Source organism: Pan troglodytes, chromosome 16 (genome assembly GCF_028858775.2).
Source record: "Pan troglodytes isolate AG18354 chromosome 16, NHGRI_mPanTro3-v2.0_pri, whole genome shotgun sequence".
In the NCBI taxonomy this organism is placed as follows: domain Eukaryota; kingdom Metazoa; phylum Chordata; class Mammalia; order Primates; family Hominidae; genus Pan; species Pan troglodytes.
Window position 1 is genome coordinate 51,264,384 of NC_072414.2, and position 13,768 is coordinate 51,278,151.

At 40.7% G+C, this 13,768-nt stretch overlaps 1 protein-coding gene across 1 annotated transcript in view; it reads right to left on the reverse strand.

Annotated features, from left to right (window-relative positions):
- The window catches only part of MYO1E (myosin IE), a 236,483-nt gene that overhangs the window by 116,250 nt on the left and 106,465 nt on the right, over positions 1-13,768 (reverse strand). The window contains exons 3-4 of the mRNA XM_510448.8: positions 8,639-8,728; positions 3,493-3,587 (exon numbers count right to left, since the gene is read on the reverse strand). Of these exons, the coding sequence (XP_510448.2) occupies positions 3,493-3,587; positions 8,639-8,728 (185 nt within the window). The remainder of the gene's footprint in view (positions 1-3,492; positions 3,588-8,638; positions 8,729-13,768) is intronic.

Consider the following 13,768-nt stretch of genomic DNA (forward strand, 5'->3'; position numbering starts at 1 on the left):
CTTGAACCCAGGAGGCGGAGGTTGCGGTGAGCTGAGATCACACCACTGCACTCCATCCTGGATGACAGAATGAGACTTGGTCTCAAAAGAAAAGGAAAAGCAAAGGAAAAAGAAAAGAACCAAGGCCCCTGAAGAGACTGTGGATTCTACGCAGGAAATATACAAGATGAGCTAGAAGATCTTAAAGAAGGAAACCAACAGAGCCTACTGCGGTCATGTCCAAAGGACATAAGAGCTAAGAAAAAAGACTGTCACAGTTCAACAACAGGATCATTTCAGCCTTGAAAAGTATAACTGCAATGTAAACAGGTACAATATTAAAAGTCCACTAGTTTGAGTAATACTGAAAATAAAACACATCACCTTGGCAGACTGCTAGGGCAACAATTGTTTTGAAAATAGGTGAGTAATGGCAGTGAATCCAGTGTTTTGTCTAATTTTCCCACATAGTTTTTATTTGAAGGTGACCAAGCAAAAGAACTAATAACTGCAGAAAAATAATAGAATTAGAAAACAACGATTTTTCAACCACTAATTAAACAATGGCTCTGAAATGATTTATAACAGACGGGTTCACTGACAATCTGGACACACGAAGAGAGAGCAACAGGCATGAAGTGCACAGCATCACTGATGAAGTTTCCTTTGCCAAAAACGGAATCTGAGTCTGATCGAGTTTTTTTTTTTTTTTTTTGAGACAGAGTCTCACTCTGTCGCCAGGCTTGAGTGCAGTGGTGCAATCTCAGCTCACTGAAACCTCTGCTTCCTGGGTTCAAGTGATTTCCCTGCCTCAGCCTCCCAAGTAGCTGGGACTACAGGCATGCGCCGCCATGCGCCGCCATGCCTGGCTAATTTTTTGTATTTTAGTAGAGACGGGGTTTCACCATGTTGGCCAGGATGGTCTTGATCTCCTGACCTCGTAATCTGCCCACCCAAGAGTGCTGGGATCACAGGTGTGAACTACCACTCCCGGCGTCTAATGAAGTTTTTAGATATAACTATTAATTTACAGAAAATGTAGGGGACAATGGAATACTTACGCAACATCATAGGATACAATTAGGCAATGCCAGACTGTATAGCAAGATCTACAGGACAAACAACCTTTTTTTTTTTTTTAACAAAGCCAAGAAAACAAAAAGGGGAAGGGAAAATTGTTAAAGACCGAGAGACCTAAGAGACACAGCAACCAGGTGCAGTGTGTAGGCCTTGTTTGGATCCTAAATAAAAATAAACCAACTATAAAAAAGAATTTATAGGAAAATCATGGAATTGGAATACTGAAAATATTAGATACTATAAAAGAATTCTTCATGTTTAAGGTGTGATAAGAATGATTTCTTAGAGGCACATACTAATTATTGAGGAATAAAGGGGATCTTTGGGTTTGCTTTATTAAAAAACAAAACAAAAAAAAAAAACACCATCTCTGTCGCCTGGCTAGAGTGCAGTGGTTCAAGCACAGCTCACTGTAATCTCAAACTCCTGGGCTCAAGCGATCTCCCTGCCTCAGACTCCCTAGTAGCTAGGGCTACAGGTGTGCACCACCACACCCAGCTAATTAAAAAAATCTTTTTTATGGAGACAGGGTTCGCTGTGTTGTCCAGGCTGATCTCCAATTCCTGGCCTCAAGTGATCCTCCTGCCCCCTGGCTTCCCAAAGTGCTAGTATTACATGTACTCTTTTCTTGACCTTGGAAATGAATCTACCGCCATGCCCTGCCAGATTTGCTTTAAGTAATCAAGCGGGACAGAATGGGAGGACCAAATAAAACAGAATTGGCCATATACTGACAACAGTGCAAAATGGATAATAGATACACAGGGACACATTCTACTATTCTTTCTCATTTTGTGTATATTTGTAATTATCCACAATAAAAGGTTTTTTTTTTCCCAAAAATGTCTCAGAAAAATTAACTAAAAAAGATGAACACAAATACGTATGATAAGATTGTGAACTGTCAAATTCTAGGTGATGAGAATATGGATGCTTATACTTTCTAGTGTTTGAAAATATTCACAATAGTAAGCAGAGCTTTTTTTTTTTCTTGAGATGGAGTCTCACTCTGTCGCCCAGGCTGGACTGCAGTGGCGTGATCTTGGCTCACTGCAGCTTCCGCCTCCTGGGTTCAAGTGATTCTCCTGCCTCAGCCTCCTGAGTATCTGGGACTACAGGCATGTACCACCACGCCTGGCTAATTTTTGTATTTTTAGTAGAGACAGGGTTTCCCCATGTTGCCAAGGCTGGTCTTGAACTCCTGACTTCAAGTGATCTGCCTGTCTCAGCCTCCACTCAGGTATAAGCCTTTTTGTTTTGTTTTGTTTTGTTTTGTTTTTTTGAGACAGGGTCTTGCTCTGTTACCCAGGCTGGAATGCAATGACACAGTCTCAGCTCACTGCAGCCTTGACTTCCCTGGCTCAAGTGATCCTCCCCACTCAGCCTCCCCAGTAGCTGGGACTACAGACAAATGACACCAGACGCCTGGCTAATTTTTATATTTTTTTGTAGAGATGGGGTTTCGCCATGTTGCCCAGGCTGGTCTCAAACTCTGCGGCTTACAGGTGTGAGCCACCCCAACTGGAGTTAGTAAGCAGAATTTTATTTTATTTTATTTTTTCGAGATGGAGTCTCACTCTGTCACTCAGGCTGGAGTACAGTGGCACGATCTCAGCTCACTGCAACCTCCTCATCCCAGGCTCAAGCGATTCTCCCACCTCAGTCTCCCTAGTATCTGGAATTAGAGGCGTGGGCCACCATGCCCAGCTAATTTTTCTAAATAAGCAGAATTTTAAAAGCACTTAAGGCAGGAGTATCCAATCTTTTGGCTTCCCTGGGCCACACTGGAAGAAGAAGAATTGTCTTGGGCCACACATAAAATACACTAACACAAATGATAGCTGAAGAGCTTAAAACAAATGGCAAAAAAATCTCATAATGTTTTAAGAAAGTTTACGAATTTGCTTTGGGCCACACTGAAAGCTGTCCTAGGCCGCATGTGGCCCACGGCCTGCAGCCCACAGGTTGGACAAGATTGACTTAAACCCAGCCAGGATTCAGAGCCATGTCAGACTAGAGGGATTATGAAATGTGGCTACAGACACCTAATGTTGGCAATTACCAGCAATCTTCCCTCAAATTCAATGCAAATGACAAAGTTCACCAAAAATGTTCAAACATGAACTACTAAATTATGAAGGGAAAGAAAAAATAGGGACCTACAGAAAAGGACTTCATCTGACTAAACAGTGAAAACATGTTTATTATACTTACTGCAATCCCATGGAAGCTCAAAAGTTTTATGTTATGGAGCTCTATTATATAGAGTGATAAATAAAGCAAGATAAAGCAGCTAACCTGCTTGCTACTCAGACACATTAACCAGGCTGTGATATCAGTAGCTGTTGCAAAACCACTGCTTATCGACCGAAATCCATAACCACAGCATAGTCTCATATCTTCCACGCCCACTGATAAGGATCTTTTTCATACCTGATGATGACGCACTGGTTCTCTCTGTCAATGATCATGTTTCTGTACATATTATCTGCAAGGGCATAGATATGTGGTGGGTTTTCATACTGTGCCTAGAAAAGCAAAAAATAATAATACATAAATAATAATAAAAATTTAAAAATAAAAACAAAATCATGGTCAGATAGGCAATACATTAAATTTCTTTTCCTGAATTTGGAAACGAATCGTGCACTATAGTTCCAATGCCTATCATTACATCTTAAAGGTTGCATGATACAAGAATTCATAAAACTTCCTAGGTCATCAAGGTCACACCCTCACAAAATTAAGACGGAATTTGGAAGCAGTCTCCCATAGGCATATCCATGATTCAGCCTTCCGGATGTGCCCCGTGTCTTCAGACACTCCAGCACCCCACCCTTCCACCCATACACGCCTCTGCAGGTGACAGTCCATTTCTAAATGTTTCTGTAGACACTTGGGCAACAGGTCTTTGGAGAGGCCTGCCAAACACCTAGATCTGACTTCTGCCAGAATTCTAAACTCTTATGTAATTTTTTCTAAGAGGCCACGTTGTAGATTCTGGGGCCTCAGAGGGAATTAGGTGAGATTATCTATGGATCAGAAAAAATACTTAAATCTTTCCATAAGAAGAGGGCAAGAAGATGTGGTTCTTTAAAGGGATAAGCTAGTTTGGCCAGTTTGTTTCATCTCTATTGGAAAAAAAAATCCTACCACACTAAGATATTCTCCTGGGTTTGTGATTTCATCTTATGGGATATCTTAGCTATGCACAAATATCAAACTAAATACATTTTCCATGCTTAATAAATTATCAGGCTGACTTCAGCCCTGCTTTATACAGTTTCTTGACACCCACCTTCACCACAACCTCAAAAATTACTAAAAAGAGAAATACTTTGTTGAGTATATATGGAGAAAGAACACTCCTAGCCTGTAATCACTCCAAGCTACTTGGTAGGCTGAGGCAGAAGAGTTGTTTAACCCTAGGACTTGGAGTCTAGTCTCCACACACACACAAAAATTTAATTAGCTGGGTGTGGTAGCACATGCCTGCAGTCCTAGCTACTTGGGAGGCTGAGGTGGGAGGACAGCTTGAGTCCAGGAGTTGGAGGATGCAGTGAGCTACAATTGTGGGAATAACAGCGTCCAAGCTGCAAGTCTCACAGTGTAAATGACGGATGGGAAAGCAATTTGAAAAGACAGAGTGATATACAAAGGTGAAGCTTAACTTACTTAATCCATCTTTGGATTAATTTACTTAATCCATTTTATTGTGCAGTGACTTACTGTAGAAAAGGGGGCCTGGCTGAGAAGTTGCTGCTCACTGCCGTACTCTGGAAGATGAGAGTTTGGTGGGGAGGGGTTAGGATGAGGGGGCTTTGTATCCGATACCCAGTGTTCTTCCCATGCTGTAGGCAGGGGGCTCATAGGGGGAGCTACCCAGTGAGGGCTGCAAGCTATGCCTAGGACTGGTCACCTAAAGAACCCTATGCAGGAACCAGAATATGTGATCTCTGCCTTAACCTTATGGTCAGGAGTGGATACCTGGATAGGACCTCAGGATATGGTTTTAAATGGACTTCTAGTCCACAATAAGATTGTGCAGGATTATTATAACTATTATTTTAATTTAACAGAGTTTAACTGAGCAAAGAATGCTTCGTGAATAAGGCCGCCCTGGAACAAGAATAGATTCACAGAGCCTCCAGTGCTGCCATATGCCATAAGATTTTTGGGCAGAAAAAGGAAAGTGATATACAGAAAATGGAAGTGAGGGCTGGCCCTGGCTCAGGCCTGTAATCTCAGCACTTTGGGAGGCTGAGGTGGGAGGATCACTTGAGGTCAGGAGTCCGAGACCAGTCTGGCCAACGTGGCAAAACCCAGTATCTACTAAAAACACAAAAATTAGCCAGGCGTGTTGGCAGATGCCTGTAATCCCAGCTACTCAGGAGGCTGAGGCAGGAGAATTGCTTGAATCCAGGAGGTGGAGGTTGCAGTGAGCTGAGATTGCACTATTGCACTCCAGTCTGGTGAAGAGCGAGACTCCGTCTCAAAACAAAACAAAACAAACAAACAAACAAATATATATCTAGAAAATGGAAGTGAGGTACAGAAACAGCCAGATTAGTTACAGATTAGTTTAGAATTTGCCTTATTTGAACACAGTTTGAATAGTTGGCCACCTTTGATTGGCCAAAACTCAGTGACTGGCAGAAAAGTAGGTTATAGTTTGTTTATACATCTGGTTAGGCTACAGTTCACTGTGTACAGAGAAATATTTAGGGCTGGGTGTGACGGCTAATGCCTGTAATCCCAGCACTTTCGGAGGCAAGGCCAGAGGGTCACTTGAACCCAGCAGTTCCAGATCAACCTGGGCAACATAGTGAGACCTCCTCTCTACAAAAAAGAAACAAAATTAGCTGGACATGGTGGTGTGTGCCTGTAGTCCCAGCTATTTGCTCGGGAAGCTGCGGTCGGGGGATCGCTTGAGTCCTGGAGGTGGAGGTTCCTGTGAGCCAAGATCACAGCACTGCGCTTCAGCATGGGTGACAGAGTGAGACTTTGTTTCAAAAGAAAAAAGAAAAGAAGAAAACATTTAGACCCAACTTAAAATATGTAAGGAGGCAGCTTTAGGCTAAACTTAATTTAACAATTCCCCTCTCGTTTTTTTTGTTTTTGTTTTTAAATAGAGACGGGGGTCTCACCATGTTGCCCAGGCTGGTCTTGAACTCCTGGGCTCCAGTGATCCTCCCACCTTGGCTTCCCAATGTGCTGGGATTATAGGCATGAGCCACCATGCCCAGTCCAATTTCCCTCTTTTGGTCATCCTCTCAATTTTGAGACACTGACCAAAACTTTAGGCACTGATGTCACTCTGTCACCATTGTAAAAATGTACTTACTTGTTCTCAAATATCATTGAGAAATAACAGAACAGTAGGGTTTGTAAGACTGGAACAAAGACTCTAGGTTACTTTTTGTAAGGGTTAGAGTAGAGCGGACCTCCTCCTGCTGGCATCTCCTGGTCTGTTTCTTTAAAGTTTCGATTATGTCACATGTAACATGAGTGATTCCATGTTGATTTGGTTTGGTCTGGTCTGTCAGGGGCTACTGCATGAGATCAGTCCAAAACAATGGACTCTCATAATTTTGTTTAAAAATTCCCCTCTTTAGGTCAGGTTCTCACTTAGGTGAGAGTGTCACCAAAACTTAGCCCTTAGCACCCCTCTCAGTTACCATCATTTTGGGTTTCTGGTCTCAAGTGCACAAACATCATTAATGACTCTTTGAAAATGAGAAAGTAGAGGACTGTAAGAAAGACACGAAGATGGAAAATGGAAGGAAATGGAGTGGAAAGCAAGCTATGGGCAGTGGGGGAAAGTCATTGCCCAGTAAGGCTTCAACGCTGCTGAACTGTCATACTTGACCTTTGCATGTCACTCTATATTTTCCAAACTGGTTTCCTATCTGTGGTCTTATTGAACCTCTCAGCTATCTGTGACAAAACTATAGAGTGAGCATTTCCTTTACCTGATTCTTCCCTCCCCTGAGACTCTCAAAGTCATTAGGACCTGACTTCAACTCCTAGCTCCATCACTCAGTAGATTTTAGTACTTCACCTCTCTGAGCCTCAGTTTCCTCATCTGTGAAATGGAGATAGATGTTATGACACAGCCAGCATCCAGGGCTGCTTTATTATTGCTGCAAGTATAACATAGTACATGGCACTCAGTAAATACCAGTTTTACAATAATCTGTTACTATTAGCAGTAAAATTGAGCATATTTTTTAGAAATTCTACATTTCCTTAAAGAGAACACTTCAAAAGATAAATGGTCTAAAAGGGATGTGTATACAGCAACCCTTTTCAGAAAACTGGAGAGAAACACACATGCACAGCACTTCCATCTACAGCGCCTTGGCTGTCATTGAGGATGCCAAGCCAGCTCTGTGCGCCTGCTGATCAGGGCACTAGGGCAGGGCCAGCCTCTGCTGACAGTGTTTCCCTTGTGCTGGGCTCCCATAAAGGCAGCATTATCAAAGGTCTTTCGCGTGGCAGCCTCCTTCGGCTCCAGCTACCAGTATCATTCATCTGGCAACAATGGGGTGGGCTCTTGCTCTGGGTAAATTGCCTTCCACTTCAACTGATGAATTTGTGTGGGCTCTCTTTTGTTTGCTTTTTAGGGGTCAGGATTAATGAATACTCTTGTGCTTCTGCTGCAGTGGGAAGGAAAAGGAAAGGAAAAAGATGCAGAGATGGGGAGGCCTGGGGAAGTGATGAACCACAGAATAAAATATATTAAGGAGAATTACAGCTTCCATTTTTACTATACAACTGAAATGGCTATGGAGCTGATTATGAATAGGAACCAGGGTCAAATTAATAAATGAAGTAATACAAGATTCATTTTTCATGTTGAAGTCATAGTCATGGTTTAACAATGGTTCTGATTCTGCAAATCAGTACCCATTGCTCTATTTTTTTACCCATAACTGATTTTTATTCCTTAGATTTTTGTGGCATATATGGAAGCAGGAAGATCCCTAAGCTGTAGGTCCTACATCCTATTTAACAAATTTTCTATGCAAATAAGGCTCAAATATTAGACAGTCCTAAGCTCTTTTGAGCTCTGCTCTAAAAAGCAGATCATTGGCCAGGCATGGTGGCTCACCAGCACTTTGGGAGGCTGAGGCAGGTGGATCACCTGAGGTCAGGCGTTCAAGACTAGCCTGACCAACATGGTGAAATACCGTCTCTACTAAAAATACAAAATTAGCCAGGTGTGGTGGTGCATGCCTGTAATCTCAGCTACTTGGGAGGCTGAGGCAGGAAAATTGTTTGAACCCGGAAGGCGGAGGTTGCAGTGAGCGGAGATCATGCCATTGCACTCCAGCCTGGGCAACAAGAGCAAAATTCTGTCTCAAAAAAATAATAATAATAAAATAAAAATAAAATAACAAAAATTAAAAAATAAAAATAAAAAGCAGATCATTAAAAATCAAACAATGTCACTCAAGTTTCTCCAATAAAAAATTCATAATAGAAAAGTGCAAAAGTACTGCTAACTTCAAGAAAAACCATGTCTGCATCATAAAAGCCCTAAATAAGGCAGTAATTTATGTGACACGTAACTTACCGCTCCTTGGTACATTTCAATTTCCTTTTCCCCAAAATATGGCATCTGCTTGAAAGGGTTGACTGAGATTAATACAGATCCTATATATGTCTGAATTTAACTCAGTTAAGGTCCATCATTAATCTTCATAGCTACACATTTTTCAAATTAAGCAACCAGATGTTATCAAGAATTCGTAATGACTGTCCAAGTGGAAAGCTTGTGTACTTGTTTTCTAAAAGATTACAAGTAAAGACGAAAGCAATCATCCAACTAGCACAGGCTTTATTCCTCCTAAGGAAGAGTAATAAATTACCAAGGTGCTACAAAATGAAATCATTATTTTAAATGAACTAAAGCACATTCTTTCAAGATGGGTGACACGTACAGCAAGGAGAAAAGAAAACAAAGGAAAAATGGCCAAAGAGTGAAAAAAGCAGTTATCAGTCCTCCCCTCAAATGATATGCATTTTTTCCTTTGAACTTTCGTATCCGTTAGGTACACTAAAAACATATTCATCAGCCGGGCGTGATGGCTCATGCCTGTAATCCCAGCACTTTGGGAGGCTGAGGTGGGGAGATCATTTGAGGTCAGGAGCTCAAGACCAGCCTGGCCGACATGGTGAAACTCCGTCTCTACTAAAAATACAAAAATTAGCCAGGTGTGGTGGCGCACGCCTGTAGTGCCTGCTACTGTACTCAGGAGGCTGAGGCAGGAGAATCATATGAACCCATGAGGCGGAGGTTGCAGTGAGCCAAGATCACGTCATTGCACTCCAGCCTGGGCAACATAGTGAGACTCTTGTCTCCAAAATAAAAAATAAAAAAAAAATTCATCTACTTATTTAACAAATACAGGGATACAAGATGAACTAACAGCTCTGTTCTCAAGAAGCTTACAGGAATTAAAAGGCATCAATGAGGTAATTTTCTGGCCAGGTGCAGTGGCTCATGCCTGTACTCCCAGCATGTTAGAAGGCCGAGGGGGTGGATCGCTTTAGGCCAGGAGTTTAAGGCCAGCCTGGGCAACATAGCAAAACTCCATCTCTAAAAAAAAAAAAAAAAAAAACATTAGCCAGGCATGGGGGCGTGTGCCTGCAGTCCCAGCTACTGGGGAGGCTGAGGCGGGAGGATTGCTTGAGGCCAGGAGGCGGAGGTTGCAGTGACCCCAGATCAGAGGTTACAGCAAGCCAAGATCACGTCACCGCATTCCAGCCTGGGTGACAGAAAGAGACCTTGTCTCAAAATAATAGTAATAATCATAAATAAGGTAGTTTTCAGAGAAGAAAATTATAAACCCACCTACATCAGGTTTAGGGAAAGAAGGTATTATTTCTGCTTGGAGAATACAAGATGGCCTCTCAGAGAGGCTATGCTTATGCTGGGCCTTAAAAATTTTACACAACATATTTTAATATATGAAAATAAATGAAGACTTATGATCACATGAAAAATATTTCCAATTATTCATTCAACAATCAACTAATTTGAATTGGGTGCTTACTTAACATGCCAGGCACTGTTTTAGATGCTCGGGATATGACAGTGAACAAAATAAATAGAATATATATGACTTCTTGACTTCATAGAGAGAATAAATATAACTTCTTGACTTCATGGAGAAAAAAAATCTAAACAACAAACACACAGAGACATTCAAAACTGTTTCTTTCAATGATCAATTTCAAGGTGTTTAGAAATTTTACAAATAAATTGTTAAACAGAAAGTTATTTACAAATATATAGTTTTAGATAAAGACTTAAAACTATGAGATTTCCTCCCACAGGGGAACATTTTTATATTTACATATTAAGACCTGTGTACCATGAAAACCAGCCCAGGTGTTCAGTCAGATTGGCTGGTGCTGATGGAGATAAAATAGGACCTACCTGATAGTCTCACTATACTTAAATGAAATAATTATAGAACACTCAGCACTGTGAGCACAGCACATAGTAATGGCTTTTCCTTAATTAATATCCTCTAAGGCACATGTTTTATCATTTAATATCTCAAATCATGATGCATGTTTCAAGTGTGGCTTAACATGCCAGGCGCTGTTTTAGAGGCAATGGTTTGTTAGTTTCTATTAGACACAGTGTTATTATTACTGAATACAAATCAATGTGAGATGGATCATATAATCATATAATTTTTTTAAAGATAATATTTTAGATTACTGTGTATATACAAAGGTAAGCATGCAGAATGACATGATTGTGATTTTACTTCTCTTTGTCACTGACCAGAAAGATCTTCATACTTAAAGGGGTGGAACATGAATTGCTATTAGGGAAGATGAAGTGGTTTTAAGACCACTTCAGCAGTGCCCAGTTCTGGTCTAAGGGCAGGCCATAGTGCTAAGAGAAAATGCTGATGAGACAGTGAGCCATAACTGAAAATTACTGAAGAGTTACGGAAGCAGGGCCATGGAAAATGTATTCCCAATTGCCAAAGTCAGATGAGGCCAATGATAGATTAGTGAAAATTTAGGACACATACATGTACTGTTAAAATTATCAAGCAGGTAAGACGTCCATGATGCCGTAGCCAAGACTCAATAAGGGATTATAAAATTAATTAAACACATATACATTTACATCTTAGCAACAAATAACAACCTATTTGACTTCAGGTTGACTGTCCCTTATCCAAAATGCTTTTTGCAGATTGTGCATTTTTTCATATTTTGGAACGTTTGCATTACACTCACCACCAGCTCAGCATCCCTAACCCAAAAATCCAAAATCGAAATGCTCTGAAGAGCATCGTGTCGATTATCAAAACATTTCAAACTTTGCAGCATTTCAAATTTGGAATTTTCAGATTAAGGATACTCAGCCTGTACAGGGAAACTGAGGCATGGAGAAATTTTAAAAGTTGCTTAAGGTCACACACTATAAGTGGCAGAGCTATGATTCAAACTCAGGCAGTCTGGATCCCACGGCCATACTCTTAATCAAAAGCTAGAATGTCTAAGATAAGCAGGTACTGTTGTGTTAATATTATTATTGGTAGCCAGATTTAGCAAATAAAAACACAGAAAACTAGTTAAATTGGAAAGTCATTCAAACAAGAATTTTTTTAAGTATGTTCCAAATAAGTATGTTCCCCAGTAATATTTGGTACATACTTATAGTAAAAAGTAACTTGTTGTTTATCTGAAATTCAAACTTAACCAGCAGTCCTGAATTTTATCTGGCAACCCTAAATTGGCAGCCTCTTCTAACTTAGATTCTGTGATGCTTTGCATACTCGAAAACCTAATTCCCTTAGGTGGATTTTTAAAGTATCTTTTCTAATTGGTAAGGACCTAATCAAAATTGAATGAACGAGCGGGGTGTGGTGGCTCAAGCCTGTAGTCCTAGCACTTTGGGAGAATAAGGTGGGTGGATCCCTTGAGCTCAGGAGTTCGAAACCAGCCTGGGCAATCTAGTGAGACCTCATCTCTACAAAAAAATTTTTAAAAATTAGCCAGGCATGTTGGTTGGTACGTGCCTGTAGTTCCTGCTGAGGTGGGAGGATTGCTTAAGCCAAGCAGGTCGAGGTTGCAGTGAGCCATGATCATGCCACTGCACTCCAGCCTGGGCAACAGAGCCAGACCCTGGCTCCCCAAAAAAACAAACAAACAATTAATGAATGAAGTAATAATGATTCTTATGGTAAACCCAATTTTAAAGAAATACAGCACTGCTAGAACCATCTTCACTTCAGAAGAGGAAGATGTTTATTTCATGTCTACATCCATCCCCAGGGAAAAACAGGCAAATAAGCTCCTTCCATGGAGGAGGGTACTTGTTCCCTTAGTTGTAAAGGGAATGTGGTTACTGCCGCCTTGTCCTAGACAAATTGATCACTGCACACAAAGAATAAAGGGCTGCCCTCAGGACAACAGACAAAGGTACCACCTCCCCACCAATCCCTTGGTTACTCAATAAATATGAATTCAGTTGCATATGAGCTCCTAAAGTGACCTGTTAATTTGCTATATAAAGAGATATCTCATTAAGTCTTGATTTTTCACCAAGTAGATTACATAAATTCTGATTAGGGCCTGGTTAAGGAGATATTCAGGAAAAAAAACAAAAACAAAAATTTATTTTGGACTATTCTAGGCCAATCGTGAATCAATGACTCAGGTCAGAATGAAATGAAGAGGGAAATTTGTACCTGCTCCCTAAATTTATCAGTAGGGTTCTTGGGGATAATACTATTTGGGAAGATACCTAAAAAATAAAGTTTGGTTTAAAATGGCTGTTTCTGGTTGGGTGCTATAATCACAACACTGTGGGAGGACAAGTGGGATGATTGCTTGAGTCCAGGAGTTCGAGACCAGCCTGGGCAATATACTGAGACCCCATCTCCTAAAAAAAAAAAAAAAAAAAAAAAAAAAAATTGCCAGGCATGGTGGTCTTCACATGTAGTCCCAGCTACTTGGGAGGCTGAGGTGGGAGGATCACTTAGGCCTGGGAAGGCAAGGCTGCAGCGAACTGTGATCACGCCATTGCTCTCCAGCTTAGGTGACAGAGCAAATAAAATAAAATAAAAAATTTTAAAAAAGTCTCAAAAAATAAAATGGCTGTTTCTACAGAAAAACTAAGGAGAATTTAATTGATTTAAAGAAAATAAACATATTGTAGTTATTTCCGGTGAGAGTTTGGAATAATTGTTTATCTAAACAATTCTCACCTTTTCCACCTTGCTATGTCTGCAGAGACCTTAGCTATTTTCCGGACACCTGTGCTCTCCTGCTGCTTTGGGAACTCCAGGTAATTCCAACAATGCTCACTCCCACTCCTGTTGCATAATTCAGGTGTGCCTCTGGGAAAAGCCGTTCGGATCATTGTCTTTACCCACATAATCCTTGGTGGTGAAGGTGTGGCCTAAGGTTAATTTTCAAACTGCATAAAGATATGGAGCTATGATACCAAAAAACAGAAGGAAAAAAATGCCAATTATTTAAAAGACTCTGGGAGACAGAAGAAACCCAAGATATCTTTAACTGATGGGTTCCCAAATGCCTGCCCGTGGATCTATCAGTTTTCATTGACCTGCAGCAAGAATGACAAAAAAACAAACAATGCACTGCATTTTTCATAAAGCTTAATTTATTCAAAATAAAGAAACTGTCCTTTATTCTTAGATTATGT